General features: G+C 37.6%; 1 protein-coding gene across 1 annotated transcript in view; it reads right to left on the bottom strand.

Annotated features, from left to right (window-relative positions):
• Nucleotides 1–381: 381 nt before the first annotated feature.
• SACM1L (SAC1 like phosphatidylinositide phosphatase) overlaps nt 382–27,780 on the bottom strand; it is a 32,572-nt gene continuing 5,173 nt past the window's right edge. Inside the window, exons 2-20 of the mRNA XM_075745607.1 lie at nt 24,201–24,298; nt 22,519–22,593; nt 19,971–20,098; nt 18,636–18,785; nt 16,074–16,133; nt 14,447–14,480; nt 11,631–11,732; nt 10,921–11,006; nt 10,655–10,741; nt 10,129–10,197; nt 9,959–10,038; nt 7,833–7,931; nt 5,090–5,228; nt 4,798–4,867; nt 4,637–4,709; nt 4,084–4,177; nt 3,906–3,998; nt 3,156–3,213; nt 382–2,468 (exon numbers count right to left, since the gene is read on the bottom strand). Of these exons, the coding sequence (XP_075601722.1) occupies nt 2,332–2,468; nt 3,156–3,213; nt 3,906–3,998; nt 4,084–4,177; nt 4,637–4,709; nt 4,798–4,867; nt 5,090–5,228; nt 7,833–7,931; nt 9,959–10,038; nt 10,129–10,197; nt 10,655–10,741; nt 10,921–11,006; nt 11,631–11,732; nt 14,447–14,480; nt 16,074–16,133; nt 18,636–18,785; nt 19,971–20,098; nt 22,519–22,593; nt 24,201–24,298 (1,732 nt within the window). The 3' untranslated portion in view covers nt 382–2,331. The remainder of the gene's footprint in view (nt 2,469–3,155; nt 3,214–3,905; nt 3,999–4,083; nt 4,178–4,636; nt 4,710–4,797; nt 4,868–5,089; nt 5,229–7,832; nt 7,932–9,958; nt 10,039–10,128; nt 10,198–10,654; nt 10,742–10,920; nt 11,007–11,630; nt 11,733–14,446; nt 14,481–16,073; nt 16,134–18,635; nt 18,786–19,970; nt 20,099–22,518; nt 22,594–24,200; nt 24,299–27,780) is intronic.

Raw genomic sequence — 27,780 nt, 5'->3', positions numbered from 1 at the left:
AGTAATACAAGAAAGCTGATGTGTGCCTGCAGCAAGGGAGGGGAAAAAGAAAAGACAAGTTGAGTTTTCAGCCAGTCAGTAAAAACGCCTGAAGCAGCCTTCTGAAGGAAGAACAACAAGGATTAAGCATCAGAGAAATCCAGCCACAACAGTTCTCACACTGAGATCCAGACATGGCAACAAACACTGGAATGTGACGCTGACGCCAACTCTTGCATAGGGTCCGGTACAAGATCATCAATACTTAAGCACAGAATAGCAAGATGTTCATGTGCAATGGGCAGAGACAAAACCAAATCATTCTTCTGGTGAGAAATAGTTCCTAAGGAACAGTTCAGGAACGTTCCGCTCCAAAGCGCAAAATGCCCCACAGACAGTATGTCTAGAAAAGTTGAACATTTTATTGTCATTTATGAGTACACCATTGTGATCTTAGAAATACAGACTCTTTGCAAAGCACTGAAATACAGGTGCCTTCCAACTTCTAAAACCTACATTATTCTGTCTTACAAACCTTTTATATCAGCAATTCAAGTTTGGTCTTTGCTGCGACAAGTTCTTCACCAAAGACGCAAAGGTTTAGTTCTAGACTGCAAGACAACCAAACCAAGTTTCAAATCCCACCGGCCAGCGAGCCATCAAAACCATTACCATCAAATCCTGAGCCTATGATGTTCTTGTACTTTGTGCCCATAATAGAGTTCACCTTTGAAAATTTTAAGTTAGAGGATTTTCCAGTTAACTGTCAACTGGTTATTTCCAGTACAGCATCTAGAAGCAAACAGATACTTTGCAAGTACTAGTGCTTATGAACAGGTTATGTTTACACAAAACCCAGAGAGGCCTCCAGAAACATTCAAGGTTAAAATGAACAGTTAAACAGTTGCAAAAAAAAAAAATCTGTACATATTTTCAGTCATAACACAAGGAAACACTAGAGTATCAGTGTTTTGTGTTCTAGCTTCAATAGTGACAACTGTGCTAGTCTTAGTATTCTACATGTTTCTCCCCCCCATTTAAATTTTATAATCGCAATCTGAATATACAGCTGTACTTACAGGAAATATTAAACAATGCACAGCGCCTTAAGCAAGTTCCATGTTTGGTTTTGAACAAACCATATAAAATAAGTGACAAAATAGTTTAAAATTGGTCCTTGATTAGGATTACTTATTTTTATACAGCTTGGAAGCACTAAATTTAAAGACACACATTTATTATTAACCAGCACAAATTATTCTGTAGCTTTTTTATCTTTTTGTAAGAGTGTGTTACAGTATCATGCATGAAAAGCAAGCTGCTGCTCCCAAGGGCAAACATGGAGTTTAGACTAAATGCTTTCTCCTCAGGTTGTTACTCCTTCTTTCATAAATTATTTCAACATAACCAAGAATAGAAGCAGCTGACTAGCAAAACAATAGGAAGTTCACCTTTTATGTTGTGACCCATTCTTAAAGTAATGGAATACTTTGGACCTTTAGCATAAGGAAGGTTCAATAAACACTGCAAAGGATTTTTACATTCTTTGATTTCATTTACACCTTAAGAAAATTCTGTATTTTAACTTGCTAACTAATGAATCATCATCTGGAGACTGTAGTATTGAAACAGTGCAAGACATTTGCAACTTCAGGAACACCCAATTACACCATCCTTTCACCCAAACAATGATTAGTAGAATATTGCATCAGTCCTAGATAAACAAGACAGGACAAAAAGCTCATTCTAGAAGACCATTAGGATTCCAAAATCTTTTGTATTTAGTGAAAAGAATCCACACACAAATATGCACGAAGGACTCTAACATGGACTTTATCACAACCAATGTAATCCAACTGTAAGTCTTGGAACTAGACTTTTTATTGGTATGAAGCCATATTTGTTCAGAGACCATGACTAGAAGCTCCATTATTAATGCTTCAACATCTGAGGTTTTTGACACATGAACAGCATCAGAGCTCTCTCCTGTCCAGCTGCATTTTTTGGTCTCTGGCTTAAGCGGCCCAGATGGACTATGAGCTTAAGCAGTCCACTTTTGCCCTAAAACATTCCAGACACCAAAAAGCTGGCTTTCATCTTTGCCTTGCGTCAGTGAGACTGGAGCCCCCTCCACTAATGCAATATTCCAAAGACCATTGCAACTAAGACTGGCACGTCAGATCTCAGTTGAAAACTACCACCAAAGGACATGATTCCCTTCCCCCCCACCCCACACGCTACCAAGGAAGAATGTTAAAAAGATCACTGTTTGGTGTGGAAAGCAGATCAGTAGAGACTCCAAGTGTGGCTTGAGGAATCCTCAGTACCAAGCCGCTTTCCACACACACAAATTCAGTCCATCTTCTCTTTCTGGACCAACTTGGGTGCATCTACAAAATCCTTGCCGTTGTAAAGGATGATAGCGAAAGTTCCAAAGCTTGCACTTCCCCAGAAAAGCACATAGGCCAGTGTCTCAGTCCATGTATCACCTGTTAGGAATCAGGTAAACATTTTAGCTCATTATCACCGATTACTAGAGAGGTTTTAATTACAAAAGCAAAATATTTCAAGCTCTCCATCAGAGATCTGCTACCAAATCAAGTTAGAAGTCCTTAGGTATTGGAGTCTTTAATTTCCTTACCTAGGAAAACTGTGTTTGCCACACAGTTCTTAGAACATTTTGAACAGACAGCTACACAAGTCAGTCAAGAATTGGCATTAAATGTCAGAAAATTCAAGGCAAAAGCAGAAGGCAAAAGCCTTCACAACTCCCAACACAAGTTTAGATTAAGGGGACATCCATTAGAACAGGCTTATGCCTATATCTGACTTTTCCTGAACTTTTAGCCCAGAATTAGGTAGGTATTCTTCTGGGGATTCATCCAGTCTATAATAAAGCTAGATGTCTACTCAGGTGCAAGTAAATTTGGGGGCACCCAAAGATGTCTACTCAGGTGCAAGTAAATTTGCCCCTTAAGTGACTTCTACAAAAAAGTTTTACCATAGTTTTCTATAGTACCTCAGGTTTTCCCACATGAACCATGCAGTATAACCCTCAAACACCTGTTAGTATGTCTGAGAAGCAATTTTATACTGAATAGTTTCTGGTAACCGTTTACAGGAAGTCCACACACAAGCAAGCTAGTTTTGTGAAATTAAATTCAGTAGTCACTTACCAGCCATTAGCAAACAAATAATGCACATGGAGAAAGCAACCACCATAATAATAGGCAACTGGGGAAAGAAAAAAAGAATAATCACTTGATATAGTAGCACATATATTCCTTAATTTCCTTTCAGATGGCCTGTACTGCAAAGTTATTTACTTGCTTTGCCGTAAAGTTGCTTTAATTGCTGATTCACCTGCTGTCAGGTACAACTACAATTTTGGATCATTCCAAAATTTGGAACAGTGTGTTCAATAACTAGGTTAAGAATTGAAATACACCTCCTATCTATTAAAAGAGAGGTTGCAGTTTGTGTTTTGTTTTTTTTAAAAAAAATACACCAGCCACTAATTAAACCTGTGGTATCCCCAAATGCCATTTCACAAAATAGAAGGGGGAGGGAGGAAAAAAAGTTTTTGGTGTTACAATCTGTGCTTCTGCATGAAGTATAAGAAGGGATCTTCAAGTTTCTTCTGCAGAAGGACAGTCATTGATGGTGACTAGTAGAATTCCTCCCTTTCCACTTGATGAAGCAGATATAAAGAAAGCAAGCAGGAGTTTTTTCAATACCTCAAGGACACTCCATTTTCTGTCAAGGAAACAGTCTGGGCTTAGTCCTATAAGCAGGTATCATAGAAACACAACCAGATTATAGGGATGCTTCGTTACTAAATAGACAAGTTCTACTTAGTCATATGAAGCAAGTGACTAAAAGGCTGTATGTGTTTCTCCAATCATAAGTAAAGTCTTTATACTCACAGCCAAGAACTTCCAATCTTTCTTGACATGTAGAGGACTAGCAGGTTCTACTTCATCTACTGAATAATTTCCAAGAAAAAGATCAATCGCATCCTGAATGAGAAATGGAGAGCAAGAGTTAAAATGCACAGCGATGTTTATTAAAGACATTTCCCCCACAGTTGAAAGCCTAACTTACTTGTCTAAATCCATCAGAAAAGTTGTTTTTGTAGTAACGTATTAATGAGTTCCAGCCATCCATTATTAAGCCCCACTGAGTTCTCTTCCCAGTTCTGCAAAAAAGTTTTGAAAAAAATATTTAAAATAGATTTATAAATTCAGGAAGATAATTTCAGATTTACAGCTCTTTCATTGCTCAAACGTGTACTACGTTTAATGAATACCTGCATGTAAATACATTATGTAGTGCTGCCTCTGCATATTACCACACATACTTGTAATAAAGTTTGAAAGTAAAATTACACTTCTCCCTATCCCACAATATAAACATGCCTTGAAGAGGCACAGTTTCTTGGTTTTCTTTCCAGGCAGCCTTTTCTCCTTTCATATAAAGGCAGTGAAAAATAGTGGGGTTCTGTAGAGTTTAGTCTGACATTTTTCGAAGTTGAACCATTGCAAATTCACTAATGGTCTAAGCTCCAAATTAAGAAATTTCTTTGATATGAAGACTTAAAGAAAATCCCAAACATGCCCAAAACCTCAGAAGGCCTTTACAAGAAAGGCTGACTTGCCTTGTGTAATCTGTCTTTAAGGCACCGGTTCCAGCATATTGTTTGGCACAAGCATTAGCATTATCAGCCCATGCTGTGAATAGGAAAACATTAAGAAAGATTAAGGAAGTATGTACTCTTTTTGGAAAAAAGAGATTGTTTGAACACTGTAAACAGCCTACCATTTTTGTAGATTTTCTCAAAGTCTGCTTGCTCTTCAATTCTCTGTCCAACATGCAGAACACCTAGCCTCTAAAAGAAAAAAAATATTGAAGGTTACTAATAGCTCGCTAGAAAAATTAGGCTTTGCTTTCAGAAAAAAAAATTAAACTAGAGTCTGGCAAATGCATTTCAAGTAAGTAGCACAGTAACTCAAGGACGCAAGCTCTTATAGAAGTGTTAAAATGACCTTTCTGTTCCAAACAGAAAGCATCTTTCCTCTTCCAGTTATTAAAACAAGAATAAAATATTTACCTGAAGCTGGGCTTGAAGAGATCTGCGTGCTAACAAGCTCTGAATCACATTAGTCCGATCAAGGCAGTCCATGCAGTTACTGCGGAATATTCCTTCCTGCTGAGTCACAATTTTACCATCGGAATCAACTAGAAAATAACTAACACATACAATCCACCTAAGCATTTATAGATAACAGTCCATATAAACCATATGTTTTTAGAAGTAAATATTCTAGCAACCAAAACAGTTATCTTGAGCATACAAAGAGCTCTTAGTCATGTCTTTGAACTTTGATGCCTCCCTGAATTCTTCCTCTCCCATACTGAAAACCGGCATCAATATAGGAACATTTAGTAACCTCAGGGCAGTATTCACTCTAGCATTTAGACAGCCAACCAGCAATATTGAGTTATATGCCACTGGGAAGAGCAGCTTGTGGTGCAAAATCAGTGATGTACTTTTTTTTTCCCAGTTATTACAGGGTCCTAGCTCCACAGATAGCAAGATCATTAGCAGAGTAATAGCAGAAGTAACCAGATTTGTATATACTTGGTCACCTGGTTCAATCCAGTCACCACTGCATAAAAAGTCATATAAGCTGTCTGCAGGCACACTTCTTCCAGGAAGATAATCAAATCTTTAAGGCCACTACTGAAAATCTGCTACTGTCTCTTACTCTTTTCTCCATTATGTAAACATCTGGGGGAACCAGATGTTACCTCTTGCAGAACCAGATGTTACCTCTTGCAACTGCATATGCTAATTGTTACCTCAATCTTTTTAATCAACTAAACCAGGCGTTTCTAGTAGTTGATAACAAACATATTTTAAATACTGAATCACATGCAAGTATTCTGATAACTGAGCTGGTAAAACAAATATGCCAATCAAGTTATCAGCTGGCTGCGTGAATGGGAGAAAACTATATTTTGTCCTTCTGCCAAAGCATTAAACTTCCAGTTGCCTAAAGATTTACAGATATTCTGTAGATTAAGTTACTCCATTATGCAATTATGAACTCTGTGGACTAGCACACGATCCACTGTTACTATGCAGCATTAGGATTGTAAAGTCTTGATTCGTGCAGTACTAAAAATCGAGAGCCTTAGAAGCATGTGCATTTACTTTGCTCAGTCTTGTGTTACTAAGACCCATTTTTGTCATTCTTTGAGAACTAGTTTTGTTAAATGAAGTTTTACATTGTTGTATGATTGAAGGAAATAACACCTGTGAAATCTTCATTTTCCCCCTTCTTCCCCCAAGCTTTGCCTAGAACTGATATAGGATAATTAGTGTAGTTGAAGAGTAGACATTTCTGGTTAATAAGATAGTTTAAGTGCTGTATCCCCTATAATTGCTCTAAGAATATTAAAACCAAAAATCCCTAAACCCAACACCTCCCTCTCACCCCTCCAAAACCCAGCAAGCCAGCTCTCCTTTCTGATAAGTCTTCCACAACTGGATTTAACCTGCAGAAAATAGGGGGTTTTTATCTCCATCAGGGTTGCAGAACTATTTCCTAAGAATATCAGAACTCAGACTTTCCTGTTCCTATTTAAATAATAGTCACTCCAGATGAAACAAAACAAGGCAAGGTAGAGCCATCCTAATCTTGATGAAGAGCCTTAATTTTTGTATCTTGTTTAGAGACACATGGCATCCCCCCCCTTTTTCTTCATTTCAAGGAAACCTGGTTCTTTTCTAAGCCTCCAATGGCAGGTCACAGTTAAACAAGTTACATGATTCAGTATTCACTCCAAGAATAAAGGAACCTTGCTGCATAGGCAATCTACATGCGTATTTCTCCTTATTTGAAGTGCTCAAAGCAAAATTATTCTTCAGGTGTTTTTTAGACTTTTTTTGGTGGTGGGCAGAGAATATTCACTATCATCTGATTATTTTATACTATTCCCACAACCTTCATTCCAGGCAACAGATCTCATTCATGAGACTCCTGTTCCAGTCAGCAGCTCACCTAATTTTTTTTTTTTTTTTTTTAGGTTAGAATATACAACTGCCAGTTTTGTAATGTTTAGCTGATCTACTTTGTGTTTTAGGCACAAGACTTTAGGAACAGGAAGGAAGCAATCAGAAAAGCAGAACAAAGTAAACAGTTTCCGTAACGATCTACATATCTACAAGCAGCAAAGACCAAGAAGTGCTTGAAACAACACAATTGTGGGACTAAACAAAGATTTAAGTTGATTTGGACATTTACTCTTTTATATGACTAAACAAAATGAGAATTTGTTTCCTTGTGGATTACTTCTGTTAGCAAGGGCTAACAATCAGTGCCAAGGTTTGGTGCCACAAGGTGTTAGAGAAAACATTTAAAAAGAGAGCAGGTGCCTGTGGGAGGAGCAGAACAGTTTGCTGTCAACAACACATGGAATTACTCTTGGATGAAAAAATATCACCTAAGGAGACTTTTTTTAATGGCATCAGTTGTATGCACACTCATTTCTTTGCTAACCTTTTACCCAAAGGTACAAAGGCAGCTTGAGTCACAACACAAGGTTGCTGCAATTCTCAGAACAATTTTATTGGGATGTAAGAAGGGCTCTACATCTTATCGACAACCAGGTCTCTAATCTTGCACATGGTATCAGCAAGAGATCAGAGATATGGAAACACTAATGCATATGAATGCATCTTCTTTATAGAAGATTACAGGTCAGTTTTACTGTGCCTTAAGACAATAAAAACCATGCAGAAAACGGTCTCATTTTAACAGTACAGAAGATGAACTTCAGAGCCTTACCTGAACTCATCTTGCTGTTCTGCTAGTTGATCCATCAAAATCTGAAGTCGATCCCACCTCATCCGACTGCACTCTTTATGGAAGTCAAATGCTACGTATCTGTTCAGAGAGACAAGCATCTTTTCAGATTACATATGTACTGCAGTGAAGGTCTCAGAAAACCCCACAGGGAATGGCTGATCTATAAAACAGGTAGTGACAGAGGATTTGTTTTTCTTTAGAGATGGCTTCCAGCAAATATCTGTGGATTTTGTCAGTGCTCTGTAATATTCCTGAGGCTGCACCCTTAGCGTGCATGGTAACAGCATTTACATTTCTTTACAAGTTGCCACTAGTGTGGGGAAGCACACATTCACTTCCAAAGTTACTCACTCTACGTTCTGGCTAGTATTTTTCCTCAAGAAAGTACAGAAGGAATACGTATCTGATTCATTTCTTTTTCTAACAAGAATTCTTTTACCGTCCTCTATTCTGAGCAACTGCATTAGGAACTTCAGTTCACTTTGAGAGACAGGTGTTGAAATGCAACATTCTTTGCCGGCATGCAGCATAATTCCCTTGATAGCTCTCTAGAAACCTGAAACGGGTTCTGTTTAAACAGCTAACCTGCTCTAAGAAAACTAAACAGCTACTGACTTGGAATAAGATTTTTAACAGCAAATTCATTTCCAGTAAGAATGCTCTAGATGAGTGGTGTTTGAGTCAACATTTGTATGTTTATGTAATGTATATAATTACACACACACTTGCTGTGGGTTACAGGGCATTACAGTCCTCCCTTCAAGTATTCATAATCCAAAAGTTATTATTTGCCAAGCTTTCAAGACTATTTGCATGAAGAATGGTTATTTTTTATATATATATATAGACACACACCAAAGACTCAAGTCTTAGTCTGGCAGCTAAATGCCATCAAAACTGATTAACAAAGAAAAAGGATTTTGGCAGCATTAAGAAAAAGGAGCTGACAAAACAACACTTTAACATATACAGAACAAGCAGCACCTCTAAAACATACCCTGACAGAATTTTACATCTTTGTTTCCACCACATGACTTTATAGCAAAGATCCACAGAATTCCACAAGCTTTGTACAGCTAAGGTATCAATACCAGCCTAGGTGTGACAGTGAGGAAAGAGGTCACCTTAGAAGTGTTCTTTTTTAACAAAAACAAAAGAAAAATCCAAACCCACACACCAGTAACACACACAAATGCACCCCTGAGGGTAGTAAAAGCAGCACACAGAAGTGTGACAGACATCTATAACTACCCCAATGAAGGCAGTAGCAGGGCATCGCACAAGCGGAAAAAAGCTTGGAAAAATTCAAAGTATGTCAGGATTTATAAGGGCATCTTGATTATACTCTGTGATTCCTTAGTTATGCTTATACAGAAGTGAATCCTTATTAAAACAGGAGGCCTTTCTGCTTACGGTAGGATTTTGTCCTTTGACATACATGAGTAGCAGTACTACTATACAGCAATTTCAAAGACAAGACAGAGGCAAGTATCTGTGGGAGCTGGATGCTAGCCCACCCTCTACGAGTTAGTGAAAGCAAGCACAGACAGGTTGTAAAATTGTGGACTGCACTCAAGATTCCCAGAAAGAGATGAAATTTCTCTTGTGATTAAAGCACATTTTCCACTTTTGGCCTGTTGTTACACTGAGGTCCAGACATTTAAATTATACCTTCACCTTACTGTTTCCTCCTTTATCTCAATACTGTTTTGCTCACACTCAGTACTCCCTTACCAAGTTAGCAGTATAACCAAGCCCTTTTGCCAGAAGCTAGTTCTACAGGGCACAATTTCTTTTTCCTAAAATGCAGATGATCTCCACAGTTCTTATAGCATACTATTACTCCAATACTAGCATTACCATTGCCTCTGAGCTGCCTTCTTCGTTCTGTCTCCTCTATGCCCCATATTCGCTTCAGTCTCACTTACTGCTTAGAACGTGAGCTCTGAGGTAGAGGCATTGGTCACATGCAAGTTACTTCATAAAAACAAAACTCAAACAAATTGGACAGTTGGTAAAGGCCCCTAAAGAACTGATCACTCTGTGGATCTCAGAAGCAATGCTCAACTTTTAACACAGAACGGATCATTTCACTTCACATGTACCTGACCATTCCGTTTGCCATGCTGTTTACCATTTTTGCAAATGTTTGCTCAAGAGGCTTCTCTGAACCTTTTTGGTTAACCTGAGAGAAAGAGAAAAAAAGAGACAGTATTACTCAAAAGCCTAATTAAAAGAACAACAGCTTTTTCAGGAAGAACAAGTGAAAGCATACCAAGTTGACAATCATTTGCTTTCCATAGCTAATTATTTGCGAGTCAAAGTGTCTTTGGAAGCCATCCATCTAGAAGAGAAAGGAAATGTGTTGACAGATGTATGCTACTGTTAAGATCTGTGATGTACAAGAAATCTCTATAATCATCTTTTTGATGATACCGCATAGGTAGTTTTATAACTAAGAAAAGCTTTTGATGTTCTCTATTGTGCTAATACATTTCTACTTTGATCCCCCTAAGTCCATTCAGCTCTCCTTATTAAACAAGCCATAGATAATGAGTATTGTGCAGCTACTAGAACTGTTGCAACCAAGAACCAAAGAAACTACCCCCACTGATGCCTGGATTTTTTTCAGGCTCTGAACTCATCTTAAGTAGTACAAGGCTTCTTGCTACTACTTTTTAAACATAAAGCTCAATCCACTATTGATGATTTTTATTCTTCTGATTACGGTCTGTTACCAGATCGCATAAACATGAGCCCAGAAATATTAAAACCCCAAGACACAACAAACACTCACATACATGATTTACTGACTTGCTGATCTGTGGCTTTGGTTTATACTTGAGGTTTGGTCTTTGAGACCAGAAAAAAGGAATTGATCCACGGGTCTGCAAAAGAATGGAAATAGTTTTAAACAACAAAACTTACGAACTCACTTGCCATTTAAAAATAAAGCAGACCGGTTTAGTTTATTTGTGCACATGCACATCTTGTGCATAATCTGTATTTATAAACACAGCTATCTGTGTATCTTAAACAAGTGAAGAGTTCTTTACACTGATTTTACCTGAACAAACGATGCTTTGCTCCCCTTGTAATGCACAATTTGTTCTGTTTCAACAAAGTTAGCAGCATGTCCTTCTGAATCAATACCTATATAGGAGAAAGACCTCATTAACCAGCTCAGACTGGCTACAGAACAGCAACAGTACATCAGAGAAAGGCTTCCAAACTCTTTACCTTTCAAGTGCTCAAAGAAAGCATGAAAATACCGCAGAGCTGCCTGAAGGTGGTAAATTAAACATATCTTTGGCAAAAGTTTAACATGATCTGTACTAAATTTAACTTGAAGCACAGTTGTGCTTAACACATTAATATTTCTAGTCCTAGAAATTGAGTAGTTTAATACAAAAGAATACAAGAGTGCTTTGACACTAAAATATTTACAACTCAATAGCAATGGTACTGCAGAAACTGACCAATTACTTCAAAAGCACATATGTTGGGACTAAGAACAGAGAAAGTAATTTAATTCAATTTCCAGAACTTTTGCAGTTATCTCTCAGAGGAATAAAGAAGAGTCAGTTTTAATGAATACCAGAACATGCTTCAGTTCATCCTACAGGTTTCTAATATTTTCTTTGGAGCAAGGACCTCGAGACAAACTATTTTACTTTTTTGTTGTTGTTCAAGTCATATAGCAATTACTCTTAAAGGTAAGTCACATGTATAGATGGAATTTGCATTATTTTAAAATAAATCAATTTGCTATTTTACCTCTTACATAGTAGCGCACACCAGCCCTGAAACAGCTTCTTCTGGAAACAAGCAGCCAGTCAAAACACTTGCCGTTAATAGAACAGGAGTGCATAGTGATAACTAATGAATAACACTAAGGAAAAAACCTCAAAATTTCATTAGGATATTTTGATATCTAGAGAGGTATGAAACATCAAGGAACCAAGCAATCACATTCAAAGAAATGTGTAAACATTTCTCACACCAATAACAGTTGAATATTAAACTTGAGAGTAACTTAATATTAGGATGAGTATGTGCATCACAAAAGGACGGACTATAGGTGATGTCACTGATGAACACACATTAAAACTCCTATAATTTTGAGAAAACAGGATTCTAAAGATTAATCCGGTCTCACAATTTTATGTATATCGTTAAATGGATCAACTTAAAGTTCTACTCAGTGCTACATCCATCTCATCCATAGTTTTATTAAGCTATCTTAACAGTTTCTTGCCCCTGTTGCTTGTAAAACTTTTTTTTTTAGGCTTTCAGAAGAGCAAATATCTTTGGCTGTTATAGCTTGCACCTGTAAGTGCAACATACATCACATTTACAGATGCCAGAACTAGCAGTAAGGTAGACTGGCTTTCAAAGTCATGCCAAGAACGAGAATGAACACATACCAAGTGTCCAGTGGGAGCTTCTTATGTAAGAATGCTTTCCTGCTCAGGATGGATACCCAACATGGCAGATACACCATAACCTGGGACTAATCAACAAACAAGGGCCATTGACAACTAGTTGCAGTTTGAGAGTCTCGTTCTGCTGCTCATAATTGCCCTTATTTGGACTACAGTAAACTGTCAAGTCTATTAGAGACCAGCATTCATCATGAATAACTTCTCCAGGAAGATTGACAGGCTTTCATCCCTTACCCATAAAAACTAAAACCTACAACTTTTAAGCAAGCAAAAGGTCAAAACAGTCACCTTCTGCAAGCTGCAGTATTAGTATACTGCAGTCATCTATTCTTTGAGGAATCTAGATACTTTGTCTTAAGGTTAGTAAGTAAACAAGATGTATTTTCTTTTTTAAAATAGCATATTTTACAGTGATTCTGCATTTATGATTCAACTGGGACAAAACAGCTGTGTCACACATGAGCACCTAAACTATGTTAAAGTGCACACTGACTGCATACATGGAACATCTCGATTTACATGTTCATTTGTGCTAATACTGTTTGTTAGAAATTAAAAAGTATAATAAAAATTGGCCCCACATAATCCAGAATGTTCTCACTATTCATAAATTAGACTGTGAAAGAGATCTGTTCCTCTGCTTTCCTGGAAAATTACTGCCAGGTCCTACACCCTTTAAACCAACACTTGTACAGCCAACGATTTCCTACAAAGAAAGGTTACCTCTAAACTTAGCTGCTTAGCTATAGTCAGCCCATTTTCTGTCTGCAACCTCTATCCTAAGTTAAATGGCAACTTGCTATTGGCTAGTTTCCACACACAAAAAAGTAAAAGACAAATTATTGTTCTTTAGAAGGGTTTTTTCTGGAGCAGCAAGGGAAATATTAAACATAGTTAGGCTTTAGATGATGAAAGTCTCAATTACCCAAGTAAGTCCATTATTTCTCATCACTGCAAGACTAGAATTCCAGACTGGATAGTTGAACAAAATATATTTAGGTTTACACTAACTATTCAACTTTGATTTTACTGACATAATGGTGCTGTACTAGTGCTGCCTAGAGCTCTTTCTAGTATTTTCATCACTAAAAATCCAGTTTCTTTGAATTCCTGTGTTCTCTAAGGTGTTTGGTTAGCATTAGAATTACAGCAAAACACGCATTACTTATGCTAATTATTTATATAGGGGAAGTAGGACAGAGGAAGGTGTTAATTGCAGTCTGCCAATTGCTAATTGCAATCTACCCAGACTCTTTCAGCCAGGACCTGCAAGATAAAGATCGGGTTGTTCTGACAGTTCCCCTTCACTAACTTTCCTTGCCTCTCCACCTACTCCCACAACATTTTCCATTAAATGAAGTCACAGGAAAGAAGGACTGGAGATCTGCCAGCTGCTAGCAGTCCTACCAGAACAATCGATCCAGTCTGGAAGCTGTTCCCTGCACACACCTGAGAGGCCTTTGCAATGGAGGAACTAAGGAGAAGGCAGCATGAGTTGCTGACCCAGACTTGTCAGTCCTTTCCATGCTGCCAGTCCAGGAGGACCTGGGACTTCCTGTTGATCACACACTGCATGAAGAACACTGCCTCCAGAAAGCATTAGGCTTACTCACAGCATACAGCCCTTCTCAAAAATAAACTCATGACTGCTTGGCTAAAAAGTCTGTTACACAAAGCGTTGGTGCAGGAAAAGCAGCTGGCTAGGAGAAGCACTCCAGGAGCCTTCAGTAGAACTCATCCTTTTATTCATCCATAAGCACTTCAAGTCAAAACTGTTCCCCCTTATTTAAAATCCAAAGTAAATGCTGAGTGAAGGTATCTTTATAGAAGGATAAAAAATACCAAGGCTGATGTGAGAACATTTGTCATATTCATCTTAACCTACAATCCCATTGAAAGACAGTTATGCGAATCATGCCTGTAAAATGAAATACATTAAGCCTTAAAAGGAGAATATTCAAGTGAGTTAACATAGGAGTGGGCTATCAAACAATATGTAATGCTCATATCTGAACAGACTACAACTTAATTCTGACACTGTGTTTTATGTTACTGTTGCCAACATAGCCAATAGAGCTGCTCCATCAGCAACCCTTTTGCTATTAGACTACCATATTCAGCACTGAGCTCTACAACGTAAAAGGATACATCCGTGCATCACAGGCGTAGCAAACCTATGGATCTGAAACACACACACAATACATGTTAAAATACCTTTTTTGGGCTGCTAGTGTTTAATAAGGGAGTAACTATGCTTTGTCTAGGAGGTTTTTGTGATAGTTTTATGTACTTTATATCCTTTACTTTTTGTTTAGGGTGTAGTAATTCTTTCTGGGGAAAAAAGTTGGAAGAAAACAGCAACATACGTTACACTTTCTAGCAGCAGGGAAAAAGCAGAATTATAATCATAATTAAGTGACCTTGACAAAAAAACCAAGCTGCTTTGTCCTCTTATACCTGGCATTTACTCTTCTACAAACATGCCAGATATAAAGCAGTCCACACCGAAAACCTTTTGACATGGTATTTGCTGTACCTCCACAGTAGGATGCAAGCAGAGAGTAGTCAACACAGGGCTTCAGAAAGGAATACTTCTGTGTAATTAATACTTGAAGTGCTTGTTCCAGGGTTTTTCCCATCCTGCCACTGAATAACTTGGTCTTCCAAGAATTTTAAAGTTAGTTTTCCAGCACTAGGAGTCAGAAATACCGCTTCCCATTACCTAAAACTGTTACTATAGCAAGTCACCTGTAGTCAATATTAGGTCACACTTCCCCTCGCACATCACTTATCTCCCTTTTCAACTTCTGTGTTTTGCCTCCTACATCTGTTTTCACCAGCCAGCCACACTTGACTTTCTTTGCTGTTCCAACCACAGCTTCTCTCTCATTTCCCAAGCTTTGTTTGCTTAGCACTATCCAAACCATACACCCAGCATATGCCTCCGGAATGTGCACAACAGCCCTTTGCTAATTCATATCTTCACATTCCAGAAGCACTGCACAATCCAGCCTTTTGGAACAGTGCTGTCTAATGTAAGAGCACATCTCCACAGGTTACTGAGACAGAAATAGAAGCAGTGCGTCATTCACTTCGATAAATGAGATTTGATAGAGAGGAAAGGTTGCTGTGGTGCAGGCAATTCTAGAAGTTTAACACACACCTGAAGTCTCTAGGAGGAGAGAGCTTAAATCAGTCTGGCCATTGAGGTACTACAGTACCATACAGTCAGGCACTTTATTTGCTTAAGTGAACTCAAAGGTTACACTGTGCTAGTCTTCATTTGAAATTAACTGAAACAATCTAAACCGTCAAGTCGTACTCTTAATTATCAGCTTTATGACCTATTCCCTGGACAAACGGAGTTTAAACTGCACTCATGGAGAAAGATGCTAGCCAGTCTTAGGAAAAAAAAGTGATGAGCTGAACCTTGCCTAAAGACAAATAAGTAGCTAAATTTCAGAAAAGCTTGAGAAGCATATGCTGTGCAGTATAACTTCCCTCTTGGTTTATATGAGCATGGCCTTAGCACAGGATCTTCAAATGCAGACATTTCCAAAGACTCAGCTTTACTATACGTACTGCTGAGGTCACTGACATAAAGTTGGAAGTTTGAAAGCAGAAGACTGTCACTGTGCTAAACCAGAAGGTGAATAACCATGTTATACTAGATTCTGGATGTCTGAACTAAGAGACAGAATTACAGGAGACTCTTGTATTCTTACAGTAAAAGTATATTCATCTTCTATTAATATAGTCATTACAAAGTGCTTACCTCTGGTTGAGCAGCAAATTCTCTAAGAAGATGTCCATTCCATACAAACCGTGGATCTGCCTGCAGCAAGAAAAAAGCCAATATGCTTTTAGAGACTGACTGTTCTGTTTAATTCAACATAAAGGGAATATCATAGTATTTATGCATTAAACAAGTTTAGGTGATCAGACATACATGGAGATGAAATGTCCTTTTACCAGTATTGTTCATAACCTCAACTAGAAATCTAAATAAAATAAAAATAGTTAAAAGAACAGTTCTCTCCAATCTTTAAGGGTGTTGCCTGACACTTCAGGCATGCTGAACCGTTAACAACTGAGCTGCAGTCTGGGAAGAACATTCCAGTCTTTGCCCCAAGCAAACAGCACTTGAAGAGATTATCCAAAATTTTAAGAACAGTAGCAAGCTAACACTCCTACAATGGGCAGAAGGTAAAAAACACAAGGAGTCCTGTATACAATAATCAACAATTCTGAGAATTGATCGTTAAACAATACTTGAAAAGACAAAAGTATTTATATTCTGCTGCAGAAATTATCCTCTTCAACTTTGCATTATTTTCTATTCCTAATTCACCTCTGAAGCGTTTTAAACAGGTTGCTGAGCACATTCCAGAAAGCTACCAGAGTAATCACAAAAGTGATATTTGCTGCAGAATGTAGTGCAGGCGCTAGGGAAGTGGCATAAATCTCAACTTTAAGATGAGGCAGGCAGACAATACATCATGGATTATGAGGGTTAATTCTAGCTCAGTGTTGGAACAGTCCTTTGTCTAACAGAAATCAACTATGTGCCAGAAACTGATCAAATCCTACTTGCAGCATCTTGAACTAGTAAAAAAACATGACATGATGCTTTGGTGCCCCTACATTGTGGCTGTTATCTTCTACCAGCACTGCTTAAAAAACCAAAACCAAACAAATATCAAACGAAAACACCCAAACAGGCCAGGCTTCTCTTGTAGAGGTGAACTGGAGATGCCCAAAATTGCCACCATCCTTTCGTTAAGCCATTACGCTGCAACCACATGAGGGTGAAATTACATTAAAATTGTTTTAACCATCTAACATCTGAATTTACTTGAACCTAACACCTTTTTGCTGTACTTTGCCTTTCAAACATCCTTCTGAACTGCCACAATTTTAAGACAAACCAATCCCTTCATGTCAGCAACTGCTCTCCCTGGCAAGAGCACGGCCAGAGCAGTGTTTGATAATGCAAAATGGTCCCCAACTATAAACTGATTTTTAAATCTTGGAAAAAGTGTACTGATTCCCCAGCTTAGACAGTTTCAGTAACCGAGAGACAACATCTCGTGACTCCACTGCCACCTCTTCGGTAAAGGACTGACTTCCAAGGTTTCAGTACTTCAGTGCCTGGGCAGTTTAGACCTTGTTTACACTGCAGTATAGTAAGTCACCAGACTAAGGATTCTGGAACTCTAGAAGCACAAGAGAAGTTTAAGATCAAATTGCATTTGACTGCATGATTCTGTTTCTTTTAGAGAAAAGCAGCATATTAAATTCATGCTTCGAACATAAGGAAGTCATAGTTTAGATAGAATGTAACATCCTAGGGCAAACAGCCATAAGCCCCACAGTTCTGTTCCACATTATCCTGGAAGAGAATTCAAAGTCAAGTGCCATTTATTCCACTTTGGGTCCACCCCATTTGTGTTCCCCCCCAATTCTAGGTCAGAGGAATGACTTGCTTTCTCTCATTTTTCCACTTAGTTCCTTCTTGTTGCAATTAGAAGTGTTCAATATTGAAGTAAGAGGCAAACCTTCATTTATTTTGAATTTAAATCCATGTAAAGCAGACTTCAGAAAGTACTTCTAATTGCCTCATCTAGAAGACCGACATCACATCTGAACAGATTTCTAGAACTTCATGTTGCTAGCAATCTATGGAACTTAAGGAAGGGTGGACTAGTATGCTTAGCTGCAACCGCTAACAGTTTCAGTAAAATGCCACAATGCTGAACGAACTTGTGTACTGAAGCATTACAGACCAGCAATTTCCACCCTTATTCTAAGCACCCTACGAAACAAACCCAAACTGTAACTTGACTCAATGTACTTCACACACTTGCTTAGTTGCTTCTTTTTCCTCTCACTGTCAGCTTCTTATTCCAGAGAACTGCCCCAGTGCAACTCCATTGATAAGATCAGAGATAGTCTAGTTACAGTTTAGCAACATAGTGCTATTTTTTGTTAGTTCTATTACAAGGATTTGCATTTAAGTAACATACAAATCTGTTTCACTAAAGTAATGATTAAAACAGTAAAGCCATTTTTAGTTCAACAGAGAACCATAAATGCTTCAGTAGCATCTGCTACCATTTAGCATATTAATTCATTGTAAAAAAAAAGGTTTCATCCTAAGTGTAATGGGACCACTGATTTCAGCAACATCATCCTAAGCTTTATGTAAAATTTCTTTTAGTTTGTGATAGTTTGTTTTGACATCATTTACACACCAGCTGCATAAACTAAACTTAAGCCATGCAGAACTAAGTGCCTGAGTCTTAGGCATTGCCAATAAGTAAAATGAAATCCTTACCCTCTCTAGGAGGCTCATTTCCTGGAACTCTGGGCTCGTGTTGGCTAACCGTTGCAGAGTGTGTGTTAGGTCATATGTTGTTGAGAAGTAAAATCCATCCACACTCAAGACATGACTAAGCATTGATAAAAATACTTTATTGTCCTGCAACTGGAGAGAGGAAAAAAAAAAAAGGACAGAAGAGCTCTCATTTACTATCATTAAGATATCTTATTCTTAAGCTACCACTAATTTTGAAGTGATGAGATGAACTTTGCTAGTGCTCTAGCAACACATGACATCATCCAGAGATTACCACACAAGAAGGAAACCATGAGATCGCAATTTTGATACCAGTTCAGATAACTTACAGCTAGCACACTGCAACCAAATTCTGCAAGAACAGCAGAAAGCAGAGAACAGCATTCCTGTAAACAGCTACCAATATTAAACTAATATCAGCAACTTCTAAGCAAAAAGAAAGTCAATAGTTTCCCTGAAACATTCAGTCAAAAAAAACCCCAAACAACAATGAGACAAGATGACAATACAAAAGAAAGTATAATTTACTGTCAAGATTACCCCAATAACTAATCTGTGTTCTGGTTCAAGTTCCGATTAACCTCGTTCCTTTCCTGAAAGAGCATCAGATTCCCTTTCAGCTCCATTGGTTAGACACCCTTATTACTCTACCAATCTACACCATATCTGTTTTAAGTAATCTTCACCCTTTCCCTCCCTCTCAAAAAAAAATTCTTCCCTGCTGGCTAATTACGTAATTGAACAATTCCATAAATTAAGCAAGACAGATAATTAGATAACAGCAAGGCAGCTTGTTGTAGGGGCTATCAGAATAGTAAAGCTGTGAGAAAGACTTAACAGGAAGAGCGTTGTGATTTTGTGGACTGGCTCTGTAATAGGGTGCATTTGTACGATCTATTACAAAGCAGCACTAAAACACCTCTGCGGTATGCCAGGCAAGCAAAGCCTTCATGAAGGTCCTCAGAGGAGAAAAGTGATACAGGATTTCAGAACAAGAACAGTGATACAGCAAGACAGTCCACCTCATCCTCCCATACTGTACTACCTTAACAGGAGGAAAAATGCACAACATGCAGATCAAACTTTGGGGATGATATTCTAAGTTGCACAATGTGAGTTTGTCATCTTGAATGACATAACTTTTTGTCCATCTATACCCAAATATTACATCAATTATAGTAGCCTGAGCAAATCAGAGAAAAAAAAATTTAAATTTAAAAATTTAGAATTTATAGTTTCATCAAATTAGGTCCTGTGGTAATGGCATTAACATAAGATAACATTCCCCCACACTCCCCTAATCAATCCACCTACCTGAATATCAGTTAAGTGCAGCATGGTCTTTTTGTAGGACAGGATGTCAAAGTCTGTTGCTTTCCAGATTACATGACTGAAAATCTCACCTACTTTTTTCTTTTTTGTTATTACAATAAGATATGTGCCTGTAAATCAGAAAGAGCAAAGATTAAAAAACAATAGATGCATGTATTAAGAAAAGCAGCCTATAACCATACCAGAAAACTGAAACCTACAGGAAAGAGTGAGGTTTTAAGTTATATCTAGTATTTTACGTTCTTAACAGTAAGGGGCTAGAACAGAAACAAAACACTTGGTAAACTACCCAATTCTCTATGCTCATAGATCTTGAGCTACTCATTAAGTTTAAGGAATTTTTAAACATGGACAAGATAAGCATCAGCTACTCTTACTTCAGACCAAAGACAGTCTGAAAGTTTTTAGGCTTGCAAAAGCAGAAAGAGGCCAATGGTCTTGAATGTGGTTTAGAAAGCATAGAGCAAGTCTGAAATACATGAAAGGAAGCATGCTTCAGAACCCAAAAAGCCTATTCATTTTATCCTGAAAAAAAATATTTATCCTAATAGGTTCAAAATGGAGCAAAGAGAAGGGGGTTTCTTTTAATAATTAAAAGACAGGAAGTTTGCTGTTTACATAAGTTGCATAAGTAACAAAGCAAAACATAATCATGGCAGTTCACTCAAAGCAATTAATTTACACTTGTTGGGAACCACAATATAGCCTTATTTCCAAGCCTATCATATTTCAGTGCCATCTTGTTTTTGAAAAAAAAAGGTTACTTTATTAAATTGGATATCGATGGATAAAAATGTCTCATCATCTACATCTTATAAGTGTCAAGCAGGAGCAGTTCACATTGTGTGTCAAGTTTACCCATTATTTGTATTTACTACCATACCTAGATATAAACCAAGTTGCATAGACAGGTGAATTATTACATCAGGTATCTAGTCTATATAGTTAGTTAAAGAACAGGTACTACCCTCGCTTTTTACCTCAGCAGGTCTAGTGTTATACCTTGTATTTGGGTGGAATATTCAAGCATGAGATGCAAACATGCTAGAGCATTCTTAAGTTACAAGCATTGCTTTTGGTGGGTATGTCAGAAGCATCCAGGTATCTTATAAAAACAGCACATTACATCCACAACTATACCACAAAAATGCTGCACAAATAGATACATTTAATCTGACATGAATTTTCAATACTGTCTTTTCCTGTTTGGGTATGCAACCTTCTGATTGGATTTCAGAGCTTCAGATACTACTTCAGCAATTCTTCCCCCCCAAATACTGCAACAGGTGAAGAATATTTATGTTTGTTAAAGATGTTGCATTGCTAGATATGGAACCTGTTTTACAGTTAACAGATAACTGAACTGCCTAACAACACTTAGCTAAATGTTTACTTTAACTGATACCATCCTTAGTTTGACAGCTGTATACCAACAATCAGTGTAAAGCTTTGAGGGGGGCAGGGGTTGAAAGGAAAAAAACCCCAGGCTATTAAACAGAAGTTACACACTTCTATATTTTATGTAATAGTCAGTCAGATGAATGAAAGTCATTACCAAGCTTGTAAGCTGTGAAAATTCCCCTTTGGGACAGTTCAGTTTTAAAACAATCAGGGCTTGTCAAGTACCTGAGACATAGGTGTCCATTACATTGCTCTTACTCTGGAAGATTCACAATTCTTTAGAATATGAGCACATAAAGTTCAGCGATTTAAGATCCTGTCAGAAGTTACTACATTTAACACAATGATACATTGCTTCAGTTGAAAATACTGCAATGAGTAAACTTAAATCCTTTCTACATATGGAGACTTTTATTCAGTATGTATGCTCCTTACTACATCATTTTTCAGACTCTGTTAGTCTCAAACTTTATTAGAGTCTACCCACAACAGATCTTTTGAATATCAACACTTACTTTCCTGGAAGCTTAGACTTTATGCATCAGGTTTATTTGTGGCAGTGACTGTTATATCTGAACACCACTGAGATACTTAGAAAAAGCAGACAGCTTATTCTTACCTTATACTACAACTCCCTAAAATTTAGAATTGTTCCAGTCTGTCCTTTTTCTTCTAATATTGAATTTTCTTTGTATTTGTAGGATAGTTGGAACACAACCACTACATGAACAGCTGCATCTACTCATCTATCACCCTGTCACTTTCAGTTATTTGTATACCAAGATTACTGATTTAAAGTCAAACTTCACAATCCAGTATCTGACTGTTGCATCAAATCCTGCAGCTAAGCAGATGAAGTTCTTTGTACACATTTGAAATGCATTCCTTAAAACTCAACAAGCTGTCAGTTAACCCTACCTTTAGGGCAGCTGCAGATTTAAGAGGTAGATGAACATTCATGATAAGCTATATTTGGATACTTCCATCCTCTAACAGCCACAAGGAAAGCCCATCATACTGATTAAAGTGTAACCTCAGATACTTGCAAATAATGTTTTTGTCTTTAAAGCTTCTTTAGCAATGTATTTTGCCTAAGTATTTTTAAAGAGCATGGTTCTGTTTTCCTTACCTGCCACCAATCGGATTGTTCCCAAAATACCATATATAGGCCTTGTAACAGCTGAAGGGGGAACATCTTTCTTAACTGAAAAGCAGAAGAAAAAGCATCAGAATTTCAGACTGCCTCTTTCATTACTATACTGGAAAGTTATTAAACTAGGTTTGTCAAAGCTTCTTGGTCAAATCTCAAGTTTTGCTAGAGTCTTAAGTACAAGCAGCAATGCATCAGAATTTCAAAGTCTGATGCAGGGCTGGGGGGAAGGATATGGACGTATTCTAACCCAATTTCTCATGTTTAATCAAAATAGTCATACAACTGAATAAATTCAAGCTCACTTACATGATAGTGTAGCAAGTAGACTCCTCAATAATGTACCGTCCTGCCAGTTTCCAGCAACTTTTTTGTTTTGAAGTCATCAAGACATCAAGGACAAACAAACCATAAATGCCTATGCCTCCCTCCCACTTTTGAATGCTTCTTCTGAGCCTCAGTCTATTTCCATTTCAGAAGACCTAGTTTACTTTTTGGTCTATCTCTGCAAAGCTACCAACAACAGTATAGATGTGGCAAGGAGTACAGTATTCCAAACAACATACCAAGAGATCCAAAAGGTATCCAAATATCAATTAGAAGTCCTAGTATGTTAAACTTTCATCTATCCACATTTCTAAAATAGCAGAAGGGATATTAGAGAAGTTTAAAAAAACCCTCCAAAACATCCACACCAGAGTTAGGCATTTTCCCAGAGCTTGGAGAACTGAGAAAGATAGCACTTTATTTTTCCTTTGCTTTAAACATCTTGCAGGTTCATCTGACAAAACACCAGTAATGAGAACAGATGAAGACTAAAAGACTTGGGACAGCTATCTTTATAGTTTTGAAGGGACAACTTTGAAGGATAAATTAAATTATACTACAGCACCAAAACTATCAGTGGGATGGGCACACTGCTCTACATGAGGTATACAAGAGACCTAATAAAAGGAAGAGAATGACTGCTTTATACTAATATTAGTGTAGCATTTCTGTCTGTTTATAGATTACTAATACTGAGGTAGAAACTCTTGAAGTATCAAAAAGGAAGTCACCCGTTGCCTTCATTTCATATTGTCATTTAATGCAAGTTCTTTGATTGTTTTCATGCATTAGTTTCACATTCTTAAAAATTAAACTAAAATTTTGAATACCTCAGCATCAGTATGCTTAAAACTACTTGCACTGACATTTGAATCCAGATTTGCAAGAGAACTAAGTGTACAGTGAAGGTTTTTTTACTGTTCTTGTTTCTAGAGGCTTTATGAAAATTCAGGTTTCAGTATTAAAGACAACACTGAGACAATGTGGCAAAAGCTGCAGAAGCCTAGTGTTCAACCCTTCCCACATTTAATCTTGGACTTGTAGCATCAACCCCTAGCTTGGATGAGTCAGTTTTCACTGTTGTGACGCACGGTCTTACCAAAAACAGGCAAGTGGTATCACTCTGGTTACCCACAGCATTAATCCCACAGCAAGAAGGCATTTCAAACACAGTTCTTTGCAGGACAGAATACGAAACACTTTTAAAAGAGTAACTAAAGATAAAAACAATTCTCCCAGTATCAATTTAAGGTTCTGAAGATCTTCTGGGAGTGCCTAGAGCAAAATAATAGACAGAAGAGGCCCATATTGAGAAATACTGGTGAGGAGAATACCTGTAAGAGTGACTTCCGTAGAGACTCTATCAATAGCAAGCACATCATCTGCTCCATCATCACAAGCTTCCACATAGAATTTCTCTGGTGTTATATGCCTTTAACAGAATGGATAGGAAAAAGGAATTCATTTAACAACACTTACTTTGGGGTGGTTTGTTTATATTTAAGCTCTTCACCAGCTGAAAATAGAGTAATCTTAAACCTTATTACAGCTGCAAACCAAAATTCTCACTGGATTACTTCCCAATAAAAAACAATGTTGACAGTGCGTAAAAAGCAAATCAAACTAATCAGTTACTGCAAAGTACATGGCTTGTTTAATAATCTTCTTATTTAACATTGAAAGTTAGAGACTTAAAAGTAAGTTTGTGTACACAGCAGTCCACTATATAATTCATGTAAATTTGAAATATGTCACTTAGTCTGATAAGCCAAAATAAAAAAGCTTTTTAATGAAACACTTTCTACTATATCAGAAACTAAAGCACCACATCCCTGATGCAACTCTAGTAAACACAGAAATAATGTCCACAGTGATAAAAGCCACCTATTTAACATTAGCATTCCAAGTATTTTAATAATCCATTAGAAAATACAGAGAGAAAAAAAACAAACCAGAAGAGTTAAAGTCACATGCTAGTTTTTTGAAGCAGGTGTCTCAACATTACCATTCCCTAGAGTTGTTAGCCTGGTCTGTGTGACACACATGGGGTAACCTGTATCCTCACCATCAGACAGACCACACACCAACATCCTGTTCAGACTTCATACTTATCTTTCTTTTAGATAAAATTGTATGCAGTACAACACTAACCATAAAATTAAACAGTTTTCAGAAACATTTCTTAAAAATACACCTACTGAGATCCTTGCAAGAAGCCAGACATGTTATACTGTGCAACACTACAAGAGTTTTGCAGAAATTACTTGTAGCTGTACACAGGAAACGCTGAACAAAAACAACCCCAAACACTCTTGAACTAGCGTTCTTAACTCTCAATCATTTTTCGTAGTTTAAGGCTTGACAAGACTAGAGTTCAGACTTTTAAACACCATGTTCTGGAAACTTATTCTACAGGATAGATATTTTTAGGCTCCTTCTCCCTAAATAGATCTTGCATTTCTTCACATCATCTGTATTTTTTTTTTAAATCCTTCAGAAAGCTGAATTAGAATCCTAATTCAGATCAGAAGAGCCTGTTGAAAGAGGTCTAAAAGACCTCTTTCAACATGCCTAACATCTCACCTTCCATCCGCTAAAAGCGGGGCCAACTTCAAAGTTTATCCAACTTCAAAGTTAAACCTTATTTCTTAGGGTGTATTTTGGCTCTCCCCAAGGATGGTGATTCTACAACCTCTCTGGGCAATAAGAGGAAAGCCAGAGGAGACCAAAAGCTTAACTCAACTGAAAAAACCATAACACAACAACAAACTGTAAAGCAACCAATGGTTAACTGTTCATTAGATAATTTAACTTCTTAAAGGAAAATTAGTCTATGGGTCCTATAATGGGAAACACAAACAGTATTCCCCTTGTAAATCAGCCTTCTTAATTTTTCATGTGTGAAATGCTTTATTTTTGAAGCTAAAAACATCAGAGTAAGAAATACAAACATGCAGTTCATTGAATGTCGAAGCCTTAGAACTGCTACTTTGCTTTCATTGCTTCTGTTTTTGATGAAGTGCACATGTGCACCCCTGGCTCTTTAAGGGAGTTTCATAGCAATAATAGCAGCCATTTTTATGGTGAAGAGCAAACAAGCTTACACAGATAGAATGGGCAAGACAAGCTTAAAGACATTTATAAGCCCTCAATTTGTTAAAGCATTTAAAAAGAGATCAGGATATACTATTTAAGGTACAGTCAGAAACCTATTGCTAGTTGGCAGCAGACAGTAGCAGATGTTTTTCCACAAGAGAAAGCTGCAGCTACTTAACTTCTTTTGGTTTAGTTGAACAGTCAGCTTTTTCCAGGAGATCAGTTGACATACAAGACTCCAGCTAAAAAAACTGGGGAAAACACACTGCAAAGTTTAACATTGGACCTGTTATGCCTTTAACACAGATGCTTAGGCACTCTTACTCATCTATCTTTAGCCAAATAAGTTGAAAAAAAAAAAAGTCTTTTAACAAAGCAGGTTATAAAATAGTGTCCAAAGTAGTGAGAATGATAGTTTAAGGTTCTGAATACTCTGTATAAAGAAAGCAAAAAAGACACTACACTGACCACAGAGAGCAGAACTGAGTATTTCCCTCCATGATCAGTATTTTTAAAAGCTACTCTTTTCATTATGAAGTACAACATGGCCATGACATTATTGTTATGCCACTCTCCATCATCTTTGAAAGGTCATTGAGAACAGGAGAGGTGCCTGAGGACTGGAGGAAAGCCAATGTCACTCTGGTCTTCAAAAAGGACAAGGAGGAGGACCCAGGAAACTACAGGCCAGTCAGCCTCACCTCCATCCCTGGAAAGGTGATGGAGCAGTTCATTCTGGATGTCATCTCTAAGCATGTGGAAGAAAAGAAGGCTATTGGGAGTGGTCAACATGGATTCACCAAGGGGAAATCATGCTTGACCAATCTGATATGATGGCATGACTGGCTGGGTGGATGAGGGGACAGCAGTGGACGTTGTCTACCTTGACTTCAGCAACACTTTTGACACTGTCTCCCATAACATCTTCATATCTAACCCACACTTCCTAAGGTTACCTGAATGGACAGTGAGGTGGGTTGAGAACTGGCTGAATGGCAGAGCTCAGAGGGCTGTGATAAATTGGCACAGAGTCTAGTTGGAGGTTAGCAGGCTCATTCTCATTTAGATGACCTTTTAAATTGTAAGATTGCTATAACCAAGATGATTGCCTCCCGCTTTCAGCAAGGAAGCTGATGAACACTGCATGCAAGAATGGTGTTTTTCCACAGACTACTCAGTACCAAGTCTGTATGGCTATCACAGGCTTAGAAAGATAACACACGTACTTATTTCACTCATCTGAAAAGATATTAAAATGCTGAAAGGATCATTCACAAAGATTAGGAATCTGCAGACAGATTAATTCTGTTCCTTTAATGAAATAAGGAACAGATGAAAGTCCAAGTCCTAATATTGTAACAAAAATAATAAAGAAATCAGTATTTTCTAGAAGCCCATTATCTCTGTAGTTACATTTGAAACTATTTTTCATACATGAGGCTGTATTCTGGTTTTTTATAATCTTCATATTTGACACTGGAGCCTGCCTTCTCCTTGGCTACGTGGTCATTGCTGTCTATAGCCATCCAAAACATCAAGAACTCTTAACAGCAATATCTTGCTTCCATTACAGCACATAACACCTTCACAAAATCCAAGATCCTCCCGTTTACTTTTTTTTAAAACCTGACCACCATTATCATGAAATATTTCTCAATGTTGCTAAAGAACAAAGGGAGTGATAAATGGAAATAGTTGACAATGATAGTGTAACTCATGGTACTCAAGAAAAAGAAAGGTATTGAAGCGCTGCAACCACCAAATTCAAGTATTACTGAAGGTAACTTGGATCTCACTTTTAAAATCTTCTCCAACTGA

Source organism: Balearica regulorum, chromosome 2 (genome assembly GCF_011004875.1).
Source record: "Balearica regulorum gibbericeps isolate bBalReg1 chromosome 2, bBalReg1.pri, whole genome shotgun sequence".
In the NCBI taxonomy this organism is placed as follows: Eukaryota; Metazoa; Chordata; class Aves; order Gruiformes; family Gruidae; genus Balearica; species Balearica regulorum.
The sequence above is the reverse complement of the archived record's forward strand: the minus strand, read 5'-3'. Positions and strand labels throughout refer to the sequence as shown.